We start from the raw sequence: 24,949 nt of genomic DNA on the forward strand, positions 1-24,949 counted from the left end.
CATAGCCACCACATCCACACGCTAAGATCAGTTTCTTTCTGATATGTGTCTGCTCAATCAGACGCAGAGCCTTCAATAATCAGATTGTGAAAGTGTGCAGATTTCTATTTTAGAATCGTAGTCATATAGATTTACACACCGTGCACAAGAAAGGTGGTAGTAACCTTTGCTCTGGTAGAATATGCATGCAGGCCTTCTGGAGCTGGAGGCTGTTACTTGGCTAGTCCATAACAGATCTTGATAGACAAGACAATCTACTTGGAGAGTCTCTGGTACGCTGCATGTAAATTCTTAGGGCCCTCTTTGGTGTAAGGCAAAGGAATTTTTCTTCCTTTGTAGACAGATGAGGCGGGTTGAAAGTAAAATGGCAGGCTGATACTGTCCGATGTGGAAAGGTGTGAAAACCTTTAGAGAAATGCCGCTTTCGTTGTGAGAACTAGTTTGTCAGGGAAAGTGGTGGTGTACAGGTGCTGAATAGATAGTTCCTGTAATTCACTCACTCAATGAGCTGACAAAATCGTTATAGGGAATGTGATCTTCAGTGTAAGTAGGTTCAGAGAACTTCTGTGCAATGGTCAAACGAGGCACACTCGAGTAAATGACCACCAAAGTAAGATCTCATGGAGGCACCCAAATGACGTTTGCAGGAGAATATAGGTTTGCCCTTTCAGAAAACAAATCACAAAAGGTTATTTGAATAAAGATGGTTGATCAGGTAAACATAGGAAGACTGAAATGACTGATTTAACTGTTGGCTAACACAGGTTGCTAACACAGCCTGGCCTTGCTGGGTTAGCGAAAGAGAAAACAAACAAGTTGCTTACTTTCGGTAACTCCTTATCTGGTACTCAATCTAGCCCCAGATTCTTTACCTCAGAATTATCCCCATGCGTCAGATTAGATAGGGAAATTGTTCGTGAGCAGTACCGCTGCACACTGGTAGGTGGCATCATTTGGATCCACGTGGCGTCTTCCTCTCTGGAAATGACAGGCGCACTGCCTATATAGGCACCACCCCAGCTCGCTAACATCATGTTTCTTTTTTTTTTCCAATATGTTTATTACGTTTTACATAACAAACAAAAGACAGTGACGTATTTCGATTGAGGTAAGCATCATTTGACATTCAGGAATAAACAGCGCAGTGCCATGGCGGAGACAAGGAGACATCTCATCAAACATTGAGAAAGCCCATCTCCTAAGTATAATAGATCGCTCCCCTGTCAGATCCGACATGGCCAAAGTCGGACACTCGGCCGGATCTGCATCTGTCAGGTGGGGTATTAAAGGGAGGGCACCTGGGCAGGGGAGGCGGAACGTCGCGGAGAGGGAGCGTCGTCAGGGTCGGTATCCACCGTGTTCATCCTACTTGTCATATATAGGGCCCAAAAATATAGGGGGGGGGGGGGGAATAACAGCTCACTGTAGGTTTCAGTCTGAGTGCAAAAATACAGCATATCTTTGGCCACTGAACTATCGTAGGTGTCGGACCACGAAGCCAGCAAACCGCAACACATCTTCTGGCTAGGAGTGTCGCCATGTCTACCAGTCGTCGTAGCTTCTTAGGGAGAGGCTTAGAGTACTTCAGCAGAGCTAGGAGCGGGCAGGGGTCAACATCAGTCCAGTAATCTGATTTATTTCCATAAATATCCGGTCCCAGAAGTGGGCTATACCCGGGCACGTCCAGGCTAGGTGAAAGAAGTCTGCGATTTGCTCCCCGCATCTTTCACAATGAGTGTCCTCGCGGAGCCCGTAACGGTGCAAGCGTTCCGGTGTGTAGGACACACTGTTTAGGTATTTAAAATGTACAAGCCTGTGCCGCCTGTTTAGCGATACGCATTTAGTGCTCGCGCAGCAATAGAGCCACTTGTCATCTGTAAGGTCTACCTCTAGGTCTTGCTGCCATGCCAGCTGCAGTTTGCTGTAATTACTGCCCGCAGCCGCCACAGTGATATGGTAAATCTTAGATACCATCTTAGCAGGTGTTTGTGCTTTAATGACAGCAGTAAAGGCCACAACCTCAGGGGGCTCCTCCATGTCGTCCCCTAGTAATGTCTTGAGAGCATGTCGAAGTCTGTGGAATTGAGCGAGAGGCGTCGGTTCGGTTTCCCCACCAGACACATCCCCCCATGAACGCGCCACACCATCCGCGAAGAAGGCCCCGATAGTGTGGGATTTCAGGGTTTGTAGAGCAGCTATGACTCCCCTGTCTCTACATGGAGCAAGCCAATGGCACCAGTCAAGTCGGGCCATTTGGGAATACATTCTATTACCCGCCTGTGTAGTTAATAGATAATTCCAGGCATGGGCCACCGAGTTCAATATATCCGTGCGCCTATCCGGGGGCGTGAACAATAGGGCCGGAAGAGGCCGAGGGGCAGCCACTATCGTCTCAATGCGTGCATGCAGGATGTCAATAAGACCATGTATACAGTGATACGCCTGGGAGCATTGTGCCGCTCTATAGTATAGATTCAAATCGGGAGCACCAAGGCCCCCCTTCGAGTATGGTAATGTCAAAATGTGCCAGGCGGCACGCACCTGCTTTCCCGCCCAGGCCAGGTGCACCATTAGAGACTGTAGGCGCTGGAAGAAAACGAGGGGCAGCACCATTGGTATGTTCATGAAAAGAAAGAGAAAACGTGGCAGCACTAACATTTTCATAAGAGACACTCTACCCATTAGCGTTAAAGGGAGGCGCACCCATCTGTCAATGTCATATTCCAACCTGGAGATAGCGACCCCATAATTCTCCCTCAGGACAACCTCGGAGTCAGTGTGTAGTTTGATCCCCAAGTATCGCACCGCTTCTGTAGTCCACTGCAGTGGGTATTCAGGTTCTTAGGCTGCCGTGGCCGGGGTGAGGGGGAACATGGTGGATTTATTCCAGTTGACTCTCAGGCCAGAGAGGGAGCCAAATAGCACCACCTCTCGCAGGACCGGGGAGAGGTTAGTCTCAGGGTCTCTAACATAAAGCAGTGTGTTGTCCGCATATGTAGAGACAATCAGGCGATAGTTGGGGAAGCGAATTCCCCTATAGCTGTGGTACTCCCGCAGGGCGCATGCCAAGGGCTCAGCAGTCAGGGCGTAGAGGATCGGAGATAAGGGGCAGCCCTGTCTTGTGCCCCTGCATATGTGTATGGGGTTAGTGACTAGCGCGCCAATTTTGATGCGCGCTGTGGGAGAGTTGTACAGCACTGCAAGAAGTTGCAGGAACACCTCCCCAACTCCCATGCGGCTGAGGACCTGCCTCATGAAGGACCATTCGACCGAGTCGAATGCCTTTTCCATGTCCAAAAATACAGCGACAGCCAGTACCTCTGGCCTCATGTGTTGTAGTACAGCAAATACTGTACGCAGGTTGTACGTCAGGTTTCTACTAGGCACGAATCCAGCCTGCTCTGGGGCCACCAAGGTCGTGACAAGTGGCGCCAGATGATTGGCCAGCAGCTTAGCAAAAAGTTTGGCGTCCACGTTCATCAGGGACAGTGGGCGGTATGAGGCGCATTCGTCCGGAGGTTTTCCCGGTTTAGGTATAGCCACTAATATCGCCTCCCTCATAGATGGGGGCATCCCTCCCGTGGTGCACATGTCCTCAAAGAGCGTGAGCAGGTGTGGGAGCAAAAGATCAACGAACGCCTTGTAAAAGGCCACCGCGAGGACATCGCTCCCCAGTGCGCTCCCTGATCTCATACCAGAAAGAGCTAGGATTATTTCATCTCGCTCAATCGGTCTCATCAGAAACTCACGGTGCCAATTGGACAACCACGGGAGTTTGATATGTGTCAGATAGTCTAATATTTGCCCGTCAGGACTGCAGCCTTGTGATGCATAGAGGTCCGCATATTATTGTCGGAATCTCTCCGCCACTTGGGACTCCGCCAGGGGAGGGTCTCTAGGCTGTGGTCGGATTTCTGGGATCGTCGTTTTATCTCGACGCTGCTTGAGGAGTTGCGCGAGAACTGCCCCCAGTCGATCTCACTCGCCATAAGTGCGAGCTGTGGCATATTTCCCAAGATGCTTTATTTCCGCGTCCGCCTCTGCATGGTATTCCTGGAGAGTCTGCGTCAGTTCCAGAGGTAGCGCTTCTTTCTGGCCAGCCAGCAAGGAAATCTCTAGATTCTTGATCTTACGTTTCAAATCCGCCAGTCTGTTATGAATCGATTTAAGAACCCCCGCATGCTTGGATATGGCAAATCCCCTAATATATACCTTGAAAGCCTCCCATATGGCTTGAAAGGAGTCCACGGATCCCACATTGGCCTCAAAGAACGTCTCAATGGCCGTGGCCATATCGTTCTTAAAAGCAGCGTCCAGGAGAGAGTAGGGCGGGAAGCGCCACAGGAAAGAGGGGATATGCTTCCTAGGTGAAGCGAGCACCAAGAGCAGAGGCGAATGATCAGAGTACGTGCGCGCAAGTATCGTGCAAGCGCGGACGTTGGGGAGCAAGTGTCTGGAGGCAAGCCGGTAATCAATTCTGGTATGGATGTTATAATACGCAGAGTAATGCGTATGCCCACCCTGACCCGGGTGTCTGCTTCGCCAAACATCACACATATCCAATCTGATCAAGGACGACTACACCGCTCTAGCCAAAGCCGAGGGGCGTCTCGTCGGGCCTACCGACCTATCCAACTCAGGGTCCCTCACCAAATTGAAGTCACCTCCCCACAGGACCTGTCCCGCAGCGTAGGACTGAGTTAGGTCAGTCAGCTTAGTATAGAAGTCTGGGTGGTCGTAATTTGGGCCATAAATGTTCAAAAAAACAACTCCAGTCCCTTACCACAGCATTTGGTGAGAACAAACCGACCTTCCCTATCTGTCTCCACAGGCGACGGTCGAAACACCATCCTTTGATAAACCCACGTCAGGACCCCTCTAGCATGAGTAGTGAAGCCAGCCGCATGCACGTTACCCAGTAGTCCCTTAGTGCGTAAGATAGGGCTGTTTAGGGGGAGGTGTCTCTCCTGAAGGAGGGCGATAACAATCCTGTGTCTGTATAGATAGCTCAAAACTTTCCTAACTTTTCGGAAATCATTGAGACCACGTACATTCCATGTGAGCACGGCCACCGTGTCCGGAGGAGTGTCATCACTAGCTACGGTCCTATCCGTCATAGGAGAGTCTCCAGTCTCGTATCCATAACGTCAGTCTTGTCATACCAGTACAGCAATAGCGTCGTCCGTCCAAAGGCGTCACATCTGAATTTACGTCCAAAAACCATCTCAACTGATTCCCATCCTCCACCGACGTCAGGCCCAACCCAACCAAGTCTGTCCAATACAATTTCCCATTATACACACAACAACATATAGAATCTGGCCATGCGATCAAACGAAAAATCAATTCGGAACACAATCCCCACCCTCCCTCTACCCACGCTTGCCCCACCCCAACTTGGCTGCGATACCGTCCCACCCACCAACAAAACTGCCCCACCCTCTCCCCAACAAAAAAATTAATCCCCAGTGTGAATCACGCAGGGGTGGATGTAGCTCGCTAAACAAAAAGAAGGGTATGGCCCGTAGAAGGCCGTACTCCGAACCCCGTCATCGAAATCGTTTGCAACTGTGTATCATTAAGGGCCTACGGGACCCGGGGGGAGGAACCCCAAGAACATTACAGTTAGCGGGAACCCAGCTCTATGACTTGCCACATTGCAAGTTCAATCCTAAACAGAAAAACATATAAGTTCTGAGCAGCCCTCATCTTCGTGGGTAGTAGAAGTCCCAGCCGTACCTTGTCCATAGACCCCCTAGTATCGGCCCCCTCCCGCGGGACCATAAGGGCCCTGGACAACCACTCAAGACTGTGAAGTCCCCCAAATAGAGAGTGAGGCCAGTATAGTCATTAGCAGGAGAGGGCAAATATCAGCGGACCCCCCACCCAGGGCTCCCACAGGCACACTCCCTCTCATCCAGGTGTGGGTGGGTCATACTTATCAGTTAATATCACCAAAGAATGATCAGTCCTGTTCCTCCATCCGGCCGCCTGTCGCTTCATCCAGCAAGTGGTTCTCCGGACTGAGGCGCCTCTCTTTCGTCCAGTCCTTCAGCGCCCTCTGCAGTGCCTTCGGATCTGTGAAGATATGAGAGCGGCCCTGCCTATTCACTCGAAGTTTCGCTGGGTAGAGCATGGCATAGTCCACCCCCAGTTCACGGAGCTGTTTCTTCATGGGGGCAAACAAACGTCGGGCTTCTTGGACTCGGATTGTAAAGTCAGGGAACAGAGATATCGTCGATCCCTCAAATCTCAGCGGTTGTTTCTCACGGGCGAGCTTCAGCGCGACATCCCGGTCTCGGTAGTTGAGCAGCTTCGCTATGATTGGCCTGGGGACAGCCCCCGGCTTCGGCTTCAGACCCAGAGAGCGGTGAGCCCTCTCCACCACAAACATATTGGAGAACGAAGTCTCACCCAGTAGGGTCTTCAGAAGCTTCTCCGTGAAGAGCTCCATATTACCCGTCTGGGTAGATTCCGGAAGGCCCGTGAATCGGAGATTACAGTGCCGAGAACGCGCCTCCAAGTCCTCTATTTTGTCCTGCAGGACTCTGCCCAGTTGCTTGTCTTCAGTGTCTAAGGCAGTCTGCGCTTCCTCTGCCTCCATTAGTCTACGCTCTGACATGTCGAGCATTTCAGCGCGCTTGTCCAGTCTCTCAGCCATGCGGTCCATCCTGTAGGGCAGCGCATCAATCTTGGTGCCCAGAGCTGTGATGCCCCCCTGTAGATTCTTCTCCATGGCTAATAGGAGGTTGTGAATGTCTTGTTGTGGGTCCATGGTGGACTGGTCCTGCTCTCTAGACCCCTCCTCGATGGAGGCATCACTGTATTTGGACCGCTGCTGAGTGAACGATGGCTTCGGTTGCGCTTTGTCCACTCGCCCCATCCTCATCACCCTAGGGGGCCTCCACGGTCAAGTCTTCGAGTCCGTATGTGGGGGCAGGTGCGGCACGGAAGTCACGTCTGCACAGCGGTGGCCGTCAATCACTCTCCCAGCTAGGGCAGTCCTCACCAGGGCGTCACTGCTCTTTCCTCCGGCAGATAGCGCCTCGCTCCGTCCGCCCAGGCGCTGATAGCACTGTAGTACTGCGAAACAGGGTCACTTCTCCCTCTGCCAGCCAGGGACCCACACACCCCACGGGGGGCAGCTCCGCAGTCACTCGGCCATACAAGCCCTGCAGCAGGAGCACTAGGGCTCAAGGATGACAAGGCTGCGTGCGCCACCCGCACACCAGGGTCGGGCCAATAACCAGCGTGAAGCTCCTCTGTCCCTCCGCAGCACAGCAACTGGGTGGAGAGCAGAGGGAGGCACAGCGCCAGTCAACTCAGTCCGAGTTTGTGGGGCCAGGAGGAGCCATGAGCAGGCCACACAGCTCCCCTAGTGCACAATGGCGTCTTCCCTCCAATCAGCCCATACGGGGACGCAAGGCTCAGTCGGTCGATGCGGGGGCCCCCTTGGTGCGTGACTGGGAGTGACCCTAACAAGTCCAGGCCATCAGCAGGGGGATAATGTGCCAGGCGAATAACAGGGCGCGGGCCGCCCGTCAGCAGTGTACAGTCCTCTGTACTTGGGGAAGTCCACCTCTCAAGAACGGCACTCGCGAGAGGTGCTCAGCAGGAGTGCAGCGTCAAACACCCCGGGTTCAGTGATACTAGGCGCCCCCCCCCCACTCTCCAGGCTCCGCCAGGATGTATGTAGTGCAAATCCACGTGGCGCCGTGCACTACTGCCGTTTCGGAGCCGATCACACTCCGAGATTCCAGGGTCCGCCGAGCAGTTGAGCCCAGCCCCAGCGGGTCTCGTTCACCACAGGCTCCTGCAGCACAGGGCCCCAGCCGGTGAAGGTAACGATGGCCGGAGGCGCGATCGCGCCAGGCAGACCTCCCGTCGGCCGGCCCCTCAAAGCAGCCCGGCCTCAGGGCCCAGACGTCGTCCTCTCAGTGTCGGCAGCTTTACCACGGTATCACGCACCGCCCAGCTGAGCCTCGGCATACAGGGCCAGAACCGGGGGCTCGCTCTCCGTGTAGGTGGCAGACAGAAATGCGGCGCCTCTCTGCCGACGCCGCACAGCCCGTGGGATCAGGGGATCCAAGTTGGGTGCTGCAGTAGTGCCACAGGTGCAGGATTAATTATGGATAGTACGACGGATTATGGGAGCTCTCGTCTCAAGTGGCCATCTTGGTCGCGAGCTAGCTCCGCCCCTCCGCTAACATCAGTTTTTTGTTTGCAACTTTCCACATCAAGAGCACGGCGCTACGAAGAACACAGACCTCTGGTGAGGAATACTGGGGCCCTGAAAAGGGGAACAGCCTTGATCCCATAAATCTGTTTGCAGAGAGGATGAGTGGGGTGGTAATGAATCTGTGGCAAGATAGTCTCTACCAGATAAGGGGTTACAGAAGGTAATTGACTTGTTCACCTGACAGACTTACAGCTGCAGATTCTTCACTTTAGAATAGATACCCAAGCCATACCTCCCCAGAGGTGGGTCTGCAAAACAATTTCACACTAAAAAGTCCTGCAGGATCGAACGAACAAAGTGCCTATCCAGCGGATGTGACTGTCCAGGCAGTTGTGCTTGGTAAACTTGTGCAGAGATTCCCAAGTTGCTGCCTGGCAGATATCCAGAACCGGAACTCCGCATGCTAACGCATTGGTCGCAATGTTGGCTCTGGTGGAATAAGCACGCAAGCCCTCAGGTGGTTGCTTTTTGGCAAATGCATAGCAGACTTTAATGCAGAGCATGATCCATTGGGAGATGGTCCATTTCGGCATGGCCTTCCCTTTCTTGGCCTCAAAATACCACCACGAGTAGTTGCTGATCGTCTACTCGGAAAGATTTTGTGAGGTAAAGGTAGAATGACAACACACTTTTTGGGTCCAGCCAGTGGAGTCGCTCCTCTTCCAAAGAGGGATGAGGCGGAGTGTAAAAGGTAGGCAAAGTGATAGACTGGCCTATGTGGAACGGGGTGACTATCTTGAAGATCTTCAAAAATGTGACTGTCTTCATAAATGTCATCACCGTCATCATTATCATAAAACTGGTCTGGGTCTGAGAAACTGTAACAACATTATTCAGGGCATTGTTGAACTTCCGAGATTGATAAAACGATTGGATCTGAAGTCGAGGCTCAGGCCTGTAGCACGGATCTTAGCACCGGGCTTGCCATTGTGAATGGCACTGCACGTTGGACCAGGGTGGGAGCTTGCGGTGCCAGGCTCATTGACGGGGCTACCCTCGGATGGAGGTCAAGTGGCACAAACTTGTCATTTTGGGGTTCAAGAAGTAGATTTTTTAAGTGTTTCCTGATGAAAAAAATAAACCTTGGCGTAGTGCTCCGCTCCGCCCGCGCAGTGTGCGTAGTGCCTACTTCGCGGTCCGCAAAGTAGGCGTAGCAGGCAGACTACGCACAAGCCAAGGCGGAGCAGAGTTGCCCGCCACCCGCCCCCCCCTCATTTTAAAATTACTTACAACCTTAAAAGTAAAGAAAATTACTTACCTGAGGTACGGCGTCCCGGGGCTCCCTCTTCCTGCTTCCTCGCTAACTTCTTCCTCACAAATGCGCATGCGCGGGCACCCGTGCATTTCTCGGTAACGCATTTTCTGGTGGATACAGGATCTGCCTGTGGATTCCTCACTGGCCCACCTGCCTCACCGTTGTCCACCTTTGTATACCTTAAAGGATGCTTTGTTGGACATGTTGTTTTATATTGCATCTTCTATCTTTCTGGTACACTTATAGGAAAGGCTTATGTTCTTCAGCTTTCCTTCTTGTATATGTACTATGTATATTTGTTCACATGTTGTATACTATGTATACTTTGATTCTGTTGTCGGTCCACCTGTTCGCCTCGGAGGCACGGAAAAAATGGGTGGAACTGACGTCATCATGCCTACGTCGCTCTCTTATGGCTCCGGTGACTTCATACGGAGTCTTGAGCGGAGCCGAGGTATTATGATGTAGGCGTGGAGAGCTGGGGAAAACATTCCGTGGAATGCTGGCGCAGGGGATATTCACAAGGTGAGGAATCCACAGGCAGATACTGTATCCACCAGAAAAAGCGTTACCGAAGGTAAGTAACTTGTTCTTCTGATGGATACATCTGCCAGTGGATTCCTCACCTTGTGAATAGATTCCCACAGCAGTCCCACTCCCGGAGGAGGGTGTCCACCTTCCTATACCAAAAAGTCTTGCAAGACAGAGCGCGCAAAATCCTTATCTTATCTAATCTTAGCTCCCTCCTTATCTCAGAGTCTAAGCAATAATGCTTTGCGAATAAATGGAGAGAGGCCCAAGTTGCGGCCTTACAAATGTCTGCAACTGGAACACCCCTGGCCAAAGCAGAGGTAGAAGACTTAGCCCTAGTTGAATGAGCTCTAATACCCTCAGGAGGAACCTTACCAGCCAGGGCGTAGCAGATCTTGATGGTTACTATGATCCATCTGGACAGAGTGCGCTTGTGAACAGCTCATCATTCAAACGAAAGTCTTTTGTTCTGTCCAAATAAAAGCTCACAGCTCTTTTAGGGTCCAATCAGTGAAGTCTCTCTTCCTCCTTGGAAGGGTGAGGGGGAGGGTAAAACACAGGGAGCATAATGGACTGCCCCAGATGAAAGGGAGTAACTACCTTAGGAAGGAAAGCAGCCCTGTAAGGACAAAAACCGGGGTTGCGAACTAAGAGGTTGAAGCTCACTCACCCTCCTTGCCGAGGTTATGGCTACAAGAAAGACCGTTTTAAAGGACAACAGTCTCAAAGGACAGCTATGAAGGGGCTCCAAAGGGGACCCCATTAAAAAAGTTAAGACAAAATTAAGGTCCCACTGTGGCATTACAAAGGGAGTAGGTGGAAACCTGTAAGTAAGACCTTTGATAAACATTAGGAGATTTAAATAACGACGGCTGATCTGGAAGACACAGAAAAGCCGATAAGGCTGATAATAGCCCTTAACCGTGGCCACAGCACAACTCTGCTGAGCCAAGGAAAGAGCAAACTGAAGCACATTAGAAAGATGGGCTTTTAAAGGGTCAATGGATCTCTCTCCACACCATTTTACAAACTTAGACCACCTATATGAGTAAATGGACTTGGTGGAGTGTCGCCTGGCCGATAAAATAACATCCACCACATCAGGCGGAAGAGAGAAGGAACTCAGGTTGCCCCGTTCAATCTCCACGCATGAAGGTGCAGGCTCTGGAGGTGGGGGTGTAGAACTTGCCCCTCCGACTGCGAGAGGAGGTCTGCCCTGAGAGGGAGACGGAGCGGAGGGTGCGATGAAAGGTGAAGTAGATCTGTGTACCAAACCCTTCTTGGCCAATCCGGGGCGATCAATATAACTTGGGCCCGGTCTTGGCGAATCTTCCTCAGAATCCGAGGAATCAAGGGTATGGGAGGAAACCCGTAAAGGAGTTGTGAGCCCCAACTCAACTGAAACGCGTCCCCCAAAGCGCCCTGCATCGGAAACTGGAGACTGCAGAATGTTGGGCAATGCGCGTTCGAGAGTGGCAAAAAGGTCCACCCGAGGAGCCCCCCACGTCCGGAAGACGTGCTGAACTACCTCTGGATGAAGCCTCCACTCGTGGTCGGCGGAAAACTGTCGACTGAGACTGTCCGCACGTACATTCTGCACCCCCGGCCAGATGATTCACCATCAAGCAAATCCGATGGTCCTGAGCCCAGGACCAGAGTCGCAAAGCCTCTCTGCAGAGACGGTACGACCCTACTCCTCCCTGCTTGTTGACATACCACATCGCGGTAGTGTTGTCCGTCAGGACTTGCACCGACTGACCGCGAAGGGAAGGGAGGAAGGCCTTGAGCGCCAAATATATCGCCAGCAATTCTATGAGACAATCTTTTCTCTGGAGACCAAAGACCCTTGATCTCCAGATCCCCCAGATGTGCACCCCACCCTAGGGTGGAGGCATCCGTTATCATTGTGGCCACCGACAGAGGAAGATGAAAGGGTTTTCCTTGAGACAGGTTGTCCTCCGGAGAAACACGAGAAGAAGGGGAAGGCGAAGGAGAGACGAAGTCCTTGCTTCGACGTCTTAGAGCGTCGACGACCTTGAAGCCTAATTCTTCGACGATCGGCGCTGAGAGCTATGCTTCCTCTTCTTCTTGTGTCTTCTCGACTTCGAGGAGTGCGAAGTCGACGACTCGGGCTTCGACTTGTCTCTTTTTCTACCTCTGCCCTCCTTCTTCACCTTAGCCATGAAAAGCTTCGCTTCTCTCTCTTTCAGTGCCTTAGGATTAATTTTCCTGCAGCAGGAACAGTCCTCCACATCGTGGTCCGACGAAAGACACCATAAACAGTCTTCATGGGGGTCAGTGATGGACATGTGACCCCCACATTTCCTACACGGCTTGAATCCTGACTTCCTTGACGAAGACATGATTAATCCAGAAACAGTAACTCACAAGGAGACTACAAAGTAACAGGAGAGTGCTGGAAAACCGTTACGCGTCGATGGCGCGGAAAAAAGGGAACTGACGTTATCATGCTGACGTGGCTCTCTTATGGCTCCGGTGACGTCATACGGAGTCGCGAGCGGAGCCGAGGTATTATGACGTCCACGTCGGCGTGGAGAGCTGGGGAAAAAATTCTGTGGAATGCTGGCGCAGGGGATATTCACAGGGTGAGGAATCCACTGGCAGATGTATCCATCAGAAATAGGGGGTCTGACATCACATCTGAAGCAGGACAGAGCAGCATGACGCCACCTACTGAGACACAAAGGAATTGCTTTAAAGTTTCTGTATCCAGTCTGGCACCCAAGGAAATTCACATGGTGAGAAATCTGTGGGTCGACACCTATCAGAAATGCGCAAATTTCAAGCAGAGAAAAAAATACAGAGACGAGCAAAGACATAATGACTGGTTCTATGCACTAGAGGGAGTTAGACATGATCACATAGGCATGGAAAAATAGTCACAAATACACATAGTGTACAGATATTTCACAAGCACATAGCAGCCATTTCGTATTCAGAAATGGGGACATTTTCCTGAATTTACAAGTTTCAGAGAATTTACCAATTTCCTGAAAACTGGGAATTTAAGAAAATGGTGGCAGGCCCAGGTAAGATGCAGGAAAACGTGCCAGCAGGGCCTTACCATAGTTTACAACTCTGAACCGCACAGCCAAAACGCCAAAGGCAGTGTGCAGCACGGAATGGGTACATGGTAAGTGAATGCAGTACACCATACAGAACACAGAAATGTATACCGAAAATTAATTATGGTTTAGCATACAAAAAATGAAAATCCTCAGAAATTTGCAAGTTATTTTATTCACTGCACAACACACACCATAATTCAAGCCCCCAGCCCTCCAACCCTCCCCACTCGCCATCATGCTCAGCACACCCCTTTGAGGAAAACGTATATAAAAAAAGCTTATACCCACAATAAAACATGGTGGAAAGCAGGAGTTATAGAGTGACTTGCATACTTTAACTGGTGAATTTTATGGAATGTTCATGTTTTTGCTTTCAGAACCATAGTTAATTTTTACTTTGTGTTTTTTCAGTAAATATATAAATGTATGCCAAGGGAGCGACCGTGGAGAAGAAGCACAAGTTACTACTTCTGTAACGATATATCTGTAAGAGACATTAGTTACTGATAGATTCCTTACCTTAGAATATCCCCAGGTGTCAGACTGGATCCGGAAAGTTTTCGCTAGCAGTACCCCTGCTCGTCAGTAGGTGGCGTCGTGCGGCTCCGCGTCCGTCGCTGGCAACGTATGCGCCGAGATGACGTCACGGAGACTACTTAGGCGCCACCCATGCGTGTTGACGTCAGTTCTGTACACGACTTTCCGTGCCAGGAATGCAGAGCCATGCAAGAAACGGACCACTGGTGCCATTAAACTAGGGCCCTGAAAGGGATGACCTTAACCCTATAATCAGTACGCAGAACGGGGAGGATGGGTGGGGGGGGGGGGGGGGGTAAGAGAATCTATCGCTAACTAATGTCTCTTACAGATATATCGTTACACAAGTAGTAACTTGTGCATCTGAAAGAGACACGTTAGTGATAGTTTCCTTACCTTAGAATAGATACCCCAGCAATACCAACCCCGGTAGTGGGTCTGCGAATAGATTACACCAGAAAGTCACGGAGAACAGAACGGCCAAAGCAGCCGTCTCTCCGGACTGGACTGTCAAGGCAGTAATGCTTGGTAAACGTGTGCAGCAAGGCCCACGTAGCTGCCTGACAAATATCCTGCAAGGGAACGACACGTCCCAAGGCAGTAGTGGCTGCCGTTGCCCTGGTAGAATGGGAACATAGCCCCACAGGAGGCTCTTTCTTAGCCAACGAATATCAAGCTTTGATGCACAGAACGACCCACAGAGAGATGGTTCGTTTGTGCACAGCCCGACCTTTTTTGGTGTCCACGTGGCCAACAAAGAGCTGGTCATCCACCCGGAACTGCTGTGTGCGCTTCAGATAGAACGAGAGTGCACGTTTTGGGTCCAAACGGTGGAGCCTCTCTTCCTCTTTTGAAGGATGCGGAAGCAGAAAGAAGGTGGGCAAAGAGATGGTCTGCCCGATGTGGAAGGGCGTGACAACCTTTGGCAAAAAAGGACCATGTCCGGATGAACAGAAAGGAAAGGAGGTTTAGAAGAAGGGCCTGGAGCTCACTCACTCTTCTGTCAGAGGTGATAGCTACCAGGGAAGCCGTCTTGAGAGTGAGAACACTTAAAGGACAGGTATGAAGGGGCTCAAAAGGAGCGCACATCAGATAGGTCAAGACAAGATTTAAGTCCCATTGAGGCATTAAAAAAGGCACGGGAGGAAACGTGTGCGTAATGCCTTTCAGGAAACGTTTAACAACCGGGGACTCAAAGAGAGAAGGCTGATCTGGAAGCCTTAGACAGGTGGAGATGGCCGAAAGATAACCTTTGATAGTTCCCAGAGCCGAGCCCTGCTGGGCCAAGGATAGTAGAAAGAGGGGCAGAAAGGGGATCCACAGACTTTGCTGTGAACCATGCCACAAACTTGTTCCACCGGCAGGCATATACCGTCTTAGTGGAGGGACGCCTGGCTGCCAGAATGACATCACAGACTTCGGGAGGAAGATCGAAAGTTGTCAACTGTCACCGCTCAATCTCCACGCATGGAGGCTGGACAGGTTCGGCTGGAGGACCGGCCCCTGCCGCTGCTACAGAAGATCCTCCCGAAGATGCAGACGGATCGGGGGATCGATCGCCATGCTGAGTAGCTCGGGATACCAGTATCTACCCCTGAGGCCTCTCAAGGGCTGCAGCATGTATAATGCCACCCCTGGGAGACCATTCAAAATGGCACAACAGGTCTGCTACAGCAACCTGTGTAAGGTGCTGCATGCACCCATTAATTAGATATAGGTACACTATATCTATCCTTATCACAGCACATATAAAACCTATCAGTAACCTCTATGGCAGGCCTTATCAATCCTGAAGGTAGGGTGCTGGGTTTTGATGTGAGAGGGTGCCTATGCATGAGCAGAGCTCCTCTGCAGCCTTCGGAACCTATATTTCGGGGTTGTTTGTGATGCAGCCAACCATATATACTTAAGTGCATTATAACCTCGCGGTAAACGCTAACTTTAAAACGGCTGCATGGAAACATGTTGTGTTTGGTGTCAAACACCTTGGAATCATACCTTCATACCAGTAACTGGTGTGGGAGGTATGATTCCACCCTACTAGAGGGAGAAATAGGACAACACCGGTACACCCAGTACCAGCTTCACAGAACCCTGACATCACAAAATGGATGCTGCCAGCCACAGACACGTGTCTGCCCTCTTGCTGCTGGACAAAACTCCGGCAGGGAAGGCTGGACAATAGGTTTCCTGTCACAGGGAGGTGTGACCACCGCCCAGACAGGATTTAGTGTATTGGGGCTGGATGGGTGCACTCAGAGTGCTTTGATGTCTGCACTGGGGGCGCATTTGGTGTCCCTGTGCATAGGCCAGCTCAAACCCGTTGCAGGAGCCATTTGCTCCTGCTCTGGCGCGAAATTGGACAAAGGACATGGGTGTAGCCACCCCTCTGTTCTGACCCTCCCATAGGTGGGTCCCCAGAGTTTGTCCCACCCCTTCCTTGAGTATAAAGTAGGAACCCCTGGCTACAGGATTTTAGAATTACGTGGACGAAAGTACGAGTTACTTACCTTCGGTAGAGACTATTCTAGCCGCAGATTCCTTCACGTAGAACTATCCCCAGGCGTGAGACATCACGGGACTCCGCCCAGGCGTCGTACGTGACGTCAGCGAGGTCACATAAGACCCGCCCCGGTGTGCCCATGTCAGTTTTCTTCGGAGAACGTTTCTGCACCACAACGCGGAACCACCAGATAAAAAACTGTGGGAGCATGGGAACGGTGTGCGAAGAGCAGAAAAATTGGAAAGAAACGGTGACTAATACCACCAGGGTAGTGCCAACACCGCAGACCCCAAGGGCAGGGAAAGAAGAAAGAAGAAGAACAAGCAGAAACCTGCGCAGTCACCCTGCCAGCACATAGACAACCTCCCATCCCTGTGCCCCGGAGGCAAGAACATGCGTAAAAGTCATGGCACACGTAGGAAGCCCCACCCCCCCTCATCCTGAGCAAGGAAGGGGACCAGTCCCAAGACAACCAGGGACAACAAACCTCCAAGTCACCCCAACCTAGAGGGCAACCACCCACAAGGGACAAGGGCAAGACAAGGCCAGATGACCCTTAATCAGAGGATAGCAATGGAAGGAAGGGAGGGGAGGGAGGACAGGGATAGAAAGCAATCCCCCCCCAAACCTGGAGTAGCCAGAGCAGCAGAGCACCGGAACCCCATCCTCCAAAGGACCAAAGGAGGAATGAACCGCCCCCAGACGGAGCCACCCGTCAAGAACAAGGAAGGCACTCATAGGAGACACAGCCCCCCACCGGGAGGCGAGTACCGAAGACCAACCCAAGGGTCCTCACAGAATAGGGGAGGAAGGGCGGGCCGTGAAGGAATCTGCGGCTAGAATCGTCTCTACCAGATACATAGTTACCGAAGGTAAGTAACTCGTACAGCTGATAGAGACTACTAGCCGCAGATTCCTTCACGTAGAATAGATACCCTAGCAAAACCCCCTGGGAAGGAGGGTCTGCGAAAGGACCCCACCAGCCAATGCAGAACAGAGGGCCCCCAGGGGACCAGATCTGTGAACCAGGTAGAACCTCGCCCCTGCCAGGCCAAGGGAACCCCCATAAGCAGGACCCCACTGACCCCCAAGGGGATGTAGGAGGGAAAGAAGGCTGAAGAGGCTCGTACACTCACACCAGGGGAAACAAGGGCAAAGACTGAAAGGCTGAAGCACCCCACTCCCCCACAAGGCAACATAGCTTCCGCCCAATACCAAGACAGGAAAAGGAGAAGAAAAAGCCTAGAGGGCCCAAGGAAACTAGGGAAAAGAAGGCGAACCCACTCCAGATGGAGAGCAGCCTGCCAGCCAGAACAGCGCCGGCAGTCAAAGCCAGAAGCAAGAAGAACAGCCTGAGGCCCAAGGAAGGCCGAGTAGGCGACGCCCGGCAGGGAGACAAAGGATAATCCCAGACCTCAGGACAGGAGCAGGGAGAGGAGGACAAGCCCGGGTCACCACTACGAGTGGCCGCGCACACGATTTCAGGAAGCAAAAGCAACCTACCTAAACGCCATGGAGAACAGGCACCCGAAGGCGACCAGAACCCCCCAGCAGAGCACAAGCCATATGACAGCTACCATAACCCCACATAGGGCACGTGAAATCCCAATATATGGGAACCCTCTTTGGAAGAACTTCCGCAGCAGAGGAAAAAACAAAAGAGCCACGGGGAAAAAAACACCACCGCTGAAGGCTTGAAAAGCACCCCAAGCAAAGCAGAAGGCCCAATCTCAGGGCCACGTCTGCGCAACAACTCCTGCAGAACCAACACACAATCAACACAAGGACCATCCAGCAGCCAACATTGCCACAGTCCCAAGGAAGGACGTAAACGGCCAGAAAACACACTCCACAGCCAGAACAGCCGGCCTAAGAAGGCCCAGAATCAACCCAACTCAGAAGTCACTGAGGAGGGGACGGAGGAGGAGGAGGACAGAGCCCTGCCAAGAGCCTTTGGATGGCGGAGTCGGCCGGGGCATGGAACAACAGTCTGCCGTCAAACGGAAGGTTGATGAGTCGCTCCCAAACATTCTCAGGGAATACTCCATCCCGAAGCCAAGCATGGCGACGGAGAGCGACTGAGGAAGCCATGGCCCGGCCCAGCACCTCCAAGATGTCCAGAGCGGAGCAGAGAATAAACGCCGCAAGCTCCTGGCCATCCAATGCATGATGCCGTAAGTCCACCTGACCAGACTCCTGGGATGCTGCAGATCCCAGAGACTCAGCCGAGTCCCACAAACAGGAGGAGGCTCTAGCCAGCACACACAAGGTGTTAAGGGCCCGCAGGGCCGCGCTGGTCGAAATGAACATGTTGCGTCCCCAAGAGTCCAGCCAGCGGGCCTCTCGGGACAGCGGAGACAACTGCGGCGGCAGGGAGGAAAAAGCAGTCCGCAAAAGGGGGCTAGCGGCTGAGGGGTGAAGGGAAAGACACGCCGGGTCACGCGGCGCCGGTGCAGAAGGTGCTGAGGCACCGGGTCCCCTGAGGTAGGACGCCTCCAAGCCCCCCCTCAAGGAAGAAAGGAGCGAACCTTCAAAGGGAAGTAAGATTTCCCTCCCACCAGAGCTCTGGTGGAGGACCTCCAATAGATGGTCCGCCGGAAAGTGAGCCACCGGGTCACCCATGCGCAGGATGCCCACCGCCCTGGATACCACGTGAGCGAAGGCCGCACCTGCCTCCGTAGGGCCCCACGGTGGAGAAAGCAGCTCCTCTGTGGGTGATGGCTGCAAACTAAGGCGGCAAGGGCCAGACCTGGAAGTCAGAAGGAGCCTAAGAATGAGAGACCTGCCACTCTTCCGACGAACGACTCTGCCTCAGGAAGGGCTGGGAGCCGCCCTTCGATTCCGGTGAAAAAGACACCACACGGCGACCATATACAGCCTGCCTCCGGAGAAGGAGCGTCCGAAGACGAATCCGCGGTACGACAACTGCGTGGAGCGTAGAGTCCGCTGTTTGAGGCAGGACGTCGGCACCAGCCGGTGTCACCGGACAAGGTACCTCCAAGTCACCCCGCACCAGAGACCGGAGCGGAGACAGGAGTAGAGCTGGAGCTGCACCGGCCCCAGGGCCGATCCAACCTCTGACTTGCCCTCCGACGAGACAGCCGCCTGTGGGGAGGGACGAACGGGGCCCGGAGAGGGACGAGGGGTCCTCCCTCGGCCTCGACTCGTAGCGGGACGAGGAGGGTCCACCGACCCCTGTGGCTCCGCACGGTCCAGCTGCTGCCGGCGCCGTAGCGGCGTCACCTTGGCCTTAGACAGGACCACCTTGTCAAAGGACCGAGAGGGACTCGGGGATGCGACCCGAGCCCCGGCGTCCTCCCGCGACACCACAGGGACCCCCACGGGAGTTTGCGGCGAGGCAGACGCGCCTAGACCTGAAGGAGGTGCCCCAGAGGAGCCGCACCCCAACAGCACCACATCCTCCAAGCCAGGATCTTAACCAGTCGGCACCTGAGCCACCGGCGGTGCCGCGGAGGGCCCTGCGCAGGGCGAGGGATCCGCCGACACCCCAGGAGGGGAAGGAGGAGAAGACGCCAGTGAGGGCCTGTAAAGCCGCCGCGTATGTCTCCATTTGGACTTTCGATGCCCCAACACCGGGAAACGGTGAATATGACAACACGCGGGGCCGCATCACACGCGGAGAGTCCACACCCCGAGGCCGGAAACCAGCCCCCGGGGACAAACTGCGACACTTACCCACCGGGAAGCAATGCTCACGTGACATCGGAGAAGGGCGAGGACAACGACCACGGCCGAATCTGAAGCCGTCCGCCGAAGCATACCGAGGGGAGGACGTCGACCTCGAGAGACGCGCCGAGAGAAGTTTCATCCGGCGCTCCCGCCGTGACTTCGGCTTCAGCTGTTGGCACGCCGCACAATCTGTGGTGCTGTGATCTTCCCCCAAACACCACATACAAATGAGGTGAGGGTCCGTCGCCGACATAAGACGCCCACAAAACGTGCAAGATTTAAAGCCCGAAGGCATTCGCACACTGTTCCACCAAAAAGAAATGGAAGAAAAAGGGGCCCTAACAGGCCCTTAGCAAGGATCGGATCCGCGTTGCACGCAGGAAAGGAAAAAACTGACGTAGGCGCGCCGGGGCGGGTCTTATGTGACCTCGCTGACGTCACGTACGGGGACGACGCCTAGGTGGATTTGCGTGATGTCGCCCCGGTGCGCAAGGATGCTGTGGCAAAAAAGTTTCCAGATCCAGTCTCACGCCTGGGGATAATTCTACGTGAAGGAATTTGCGGCTAGTAGTCTATCAGATAGAGCTATTCTCTGGAAGGCATACAGGAGCCCAGAGTCCCACTGTAGGTTAAACTCCTCTGAGAGAGTGTAACCTTGGAAACTCCAAAAAGCAGAACTTTTGACATTGCACGTTCTTGGTGGTGGAGAACAGAATAAGCCATGGCTCTCTCCATGCGTAGAAGGGACCTTGAGCCACCTCTGGGTGTAACGGGCACTTGTGATCCACTAGGCATCGCCGGCTGAGTTAGTCTGCCCTTGCATTTAAAGATGCTATCAGGTGGTTCACAACCAGGAAGGTTTCTTGATGGTCCAGCCATTGCCACTGACCAAATTGAGGTTGAGCTACCAGCTCTGCATGTCTTTTGCAGTCTCAACTGAGATCTGGATATCCTGTTGATATTGGGTTCACCGAGACTTCAGACCCCGAGCGAGTCCACTTATTTGCAACCTTGAGTGCTTTACTTACAGAATGCAGGAGGCCATCAGTCCCAGCAGCCTCCTAGTCAAGCTCACTGAAATCCAGGAAAGATGCTGAAGATTGGGAACAAAGCCTGAATGTCCTGGACTCTGCTTTCTGGGGGGGAAGGCACAATACCGGGCTGTATTCAGAATGGCTCAGAAGAAAAGGAGCATCTGAAAATGAGTCTGGTGTGGCTTCAGCACATTGATAGTGAACCTCATGGACGTTGGGAGGTTCACCATGGTCTTGAGGTGGGTGACAACTGCCTGGGGTGAGGCCACTTTCAGCATCCAGTTGTCGAGGCCTGTGGGCCTGCAGGACGGGAATGTGAAAATAACTGTCTGGCAGGTCCAACACTACCATCCAGGCTCCAGGGTCGAGGGCAGACAATGCCTGGGGCCAGAATGGGCATCTTAAATTTGTCCTTCTGAAGGCAGGTGTTGACAGGGCACATGGCTAAAATGAGAAGAATGCCTCCGCCCTTTTGTGGCACCAGGTAGTAGCGGTAGTAACCAACTTCCGATGCAGGCTCCCTCTTGATAGCCCCTTTAAGCAAAAAGTCATGCACTTGAGCACAGGCTAGATTAATGTATTACTGGGTTTTTCTTTACACAGTGCAAATAAGAATCTTCAAGGCACTTCAAACAACATGTCATGTAGCAGGTTGAAAGTAACAAGGGTTAGAATAAAGGAAATGAATAATAGAGATGTTGGGTAACGTACGAGATGATGGAAATGTTAAAAGTATTCAATAAGAGTGGGCTTTGATGTGTGTCAAAGGTTCACTTTGAGACTTACCAACTGTTGCTTACAAAGTAATCCACCAATTCCTTCACACGGTCAGTTGCAATAACCTGCTGCTTCAGCAGACATAAGTGCTTGGTCTTCACAAACTTTCCAAATAGCTTCTTATCTATTATGTGCTCCAGAATCAAATCTTGGATCTGTAATGAAGAACGAGCAGAATAACTGTAGTCAGGGAAAGGCAATGGGGATTCTGTTAAAAAATGTGACAGACATCAGAAACCAAAAGAAAACTTTTTATATTCCATGGATTCAAGTGAAGTGAGAACACAATTTTTTGATAAAAATCATTTGCTGGTCTGATTCAACTTTATTTCTGCAGCTACTTGCATTATGGTTAATGGATTAACAGCTAGCGCTTTTTTGATTGAGCGAGGGACCATCAGGGCAGGGCTCCCCTTTGCTGTTTATATTAGCTATGGACTTCTTAGCCAGGCAGTTGCAGGACAAACATATCCAAAGGGGCCTCTCCTTTTAAAGTGGGCGTCCATTCCCATCCATGTATGCCGAAGACATGTTACTATTTGTGAAGGACCCTGAAGTAGACTCGGTTCCATTGATCCAAGGAAGTTGTCCGATTCTACACTTTCTCTGGAATCTCCTTCAACTGGTCAAAATGTTACCTCTTTCCCCTCACTGACAGCATGGTACCTGTCACTTTGGACTACCCTATCAGCTGAGTGACTGACTTGGTCAAATACCTAAGCATATTCCCACACAAACTGTTGGAGCAGGTACCAAGGCTTAATTACAGGCCAGCATTAGACAACTTAACAAGCAGGGTGGATCTGTGTCTCTGGCTTCCTCTCTCTCTGGCTGGCAGGGCAACCCTGATCAAGATGGTTGTACTCCCTAAACAACTTTATTTATTTACAAGTATCCCCATACCCCTGAATGAACAGTTTTCACTATGCTTCTTTTTTCCTTTGCGGAGTTTTATATAGCACAAACTAGACCCGAAGGTATCGGTGCGCTTTACATGAGCACCACTTGTATTACACAAGGACACATTCATTTTTGTTAGGCAAGGGGAGATTAAGTGATTTGACCAGAATCACAGGATGTTGAGCGTCATTGCCGAGACGCTACGTGCCCTCTTGATATGGCTATTCTGGGCGAACAAAGCAGTGCGCATTGCCTGGGATAGGTTGTCCTGTCATTTGAGAGTCGAGGATTCGCTATCCCCGACTCCAAAATCTACTATCTAGTAGCGCAGTGTCAGTTTAAAAAATGTTGGTACAACCAAGATGTACACATTCCATATCGGATTCCAGAGCGGGCCCAAAATAACGGTGTTCTGTTGATCTCATTACTACCCAAGGGCCTGCACAGATCGCATAGGGAGATACACATGATGGCAACTATCTGTTGGGCCTGGAAAAGTTTATGTCGCAAGGCTGGTGTGGCTGATCTCTGCTCCCTAACCATTAGGCTACATTTGAACCCTGTTCTGCCACTTACACTTGAGCGCACAGTAAAAAATACATCATTTATTTAATGTACTTGTAAAGCGCAACACTCATCCCAAGGGATATCACAGCGCTAAGGTAGCTAACCCATATTGTGAAGACACTTGTCGATGCACGAGCAATTAGGTCCTGAACAGCCATGTTTTCAGTTTCTTCCTAAACCCCATGTGGTCATCAGTACGGCGTAGGTCTAAAGGAAGTTTATTCCAGTAAACGGCCGCCTGGTATGAAAATGTGTGGCCTCCAGATCTGACTTTCCTTATGTGACTAGTTTTAGCAAGAGCGAGATTGCAAAGCCTCAGTTCTTGCGGAGGGGCACAAAAGTCAACTTTGTCCTGAAGGATTTTTGGGCCGAGCTTGTATAGGGCCTTATGAGCATAGCACAATAGTTTGAACTTAGATCTTTTTTTTTTTGTAAACAGATTTTATTGGGATTTTTAGCAGTACAGTACAGCCTGAGAGGCCCATACACAAACATCACGGTTTACTACATTGCCGAACAGTATCCCTGTTTCAAAGCATCAACAAAGAAGTATAAGAAACAAGAAAAAACCCAGGCACAAACTAGGCACCACCCCCGACCACGAGCGGAATGTCTGTCACCAACATTGGAATAGCTGAATCTAGAACGTAAGAGTATGCCTCACGGCTATATGGATGTGTTTCCTGCTCCATGAGGGATTCTGGGGGATATATTGGGGCAGGTCAATGCCCCTGTAGTCAGTCCATCACTTCTAAATTTTCTTATGTTTCTGTGGGCAGCCCCACGCCTGAAATACCGCTATCTCCATCCTCATGTATTTGTCCATAGAGCGTGTCCACCCTCCTGCTCAGGGTGGAGAGGTCTCCCTCCAGCCTCAGATGCTCCCTTTTATGTGAGCCATTCTGAATACAGCCAGGTTTTGTGCCTTCCCCCCAGAAAACAGAGCCCAGGACATTGAGGCTTTGTTCCCAATCTTCAGCCTCTTTCCTGGATTTCAGTGAGCTTGACTAGGAGGCTGCTGGGACTGATGGCCTCCTGCATTCTGCAAATAAAGCACCCAAGGTTGCAAATAAGTGGGCTCGCTCGGGGTCTGAAGTCTCGGCGAACCCAATATCAACAGGATATCCAGATCTCAGTTGAGACTGCAAAATACATGCAGTGGTGGTAGCTCGACTTCAATTTGGTCAGTGGCAATGGCTGGACCATCAAGAAACCTTCCTGGTTGTGAACCACCTGATAGCATCTTTAAATGCAAGGGAAGACTAAGTTAGCCGGCGATGGCTAGTGGATCACATGTCTCTCTTGGTCAACGTGAGCCTCAGGAACAAGTGGTGTTGTTTGTATCTATTTCCCCAGATCCCATCTGTGCTGTGCAAGAGGAAAATCTTGGGTTTAAAGAGGAGCTGCCAGGACAGCACCCGTTCTAGGCAAGAGGTTACCCTGCGCCAGAAGGGCTGGAGTACCCTGCAGCTCCACACTGTATGGAGGAAGGTCCCTTCCTCAGCCTCGCATCTGAGACATGTAGGGGACGCCATCATGCCCATGTGCCAGAGGCGAGACCTTGTATAATACACCAGTTGAAGGTATTTAAATTGGATTAGGCAGAACCATGTTGCAATGGTAGCACTATAGGGGCTCGCCAGGGCCTCCGTCCAGTCATCGTCCGTGAGATCTGTGATGACTCTCTCCTACGCCACCCGCAGCGCGCCCAACGTGGTCCAGTCATGTGTTACTAACGTTTGGTAAATTTGTCTGATCTTGTGGGCGCCTAAGTCTCCCATCAGTAGTCGCCCCTCAAGTGGGCGGAATTCGGGAAGGTCCATCAGG

The 24,949-nt window shown here is 51.8% G+C and overlaps 1 protein-coding gene across 2 annotated transcripts in view; it reads right to left on the minus strand.

The window, feature by feature from the left end:
- KNTC1 (kinetochore associated 1) overlaps window positions 1-24,949 on the minus strand; it is a 1,031,844-nt gene that overhangs the window by 43,409 nt on the left and 963,486 nt on the right. For both annotated transcript variants that reach the window (XM_085636469.1, XM_085636468.1), the window contains exon 62: window positions 21,665-21,810. In XM_085636469.1, coding sequence (XP_085492595.1) covers window positions 21,665-21,810 — 146 coding nt within the window. The remainder of the gene's footprint in view (window positions 1-21,664; window positions 21,811-24,949) is intronic.

The sequence above is a fragment of the Triturus cristatus genome, chromosome 11, assembly GCF_964204655.1.
Source record: "Triturus cristatus chromosome 11, aTriCri1.1, whole genome shotgun sequence".
Lineage (NCBI taxonomy): Eukaryota > Metazoa > Chordata > Amphibia > Caudata > Salamandridae > Triturus > Triturus cristatus.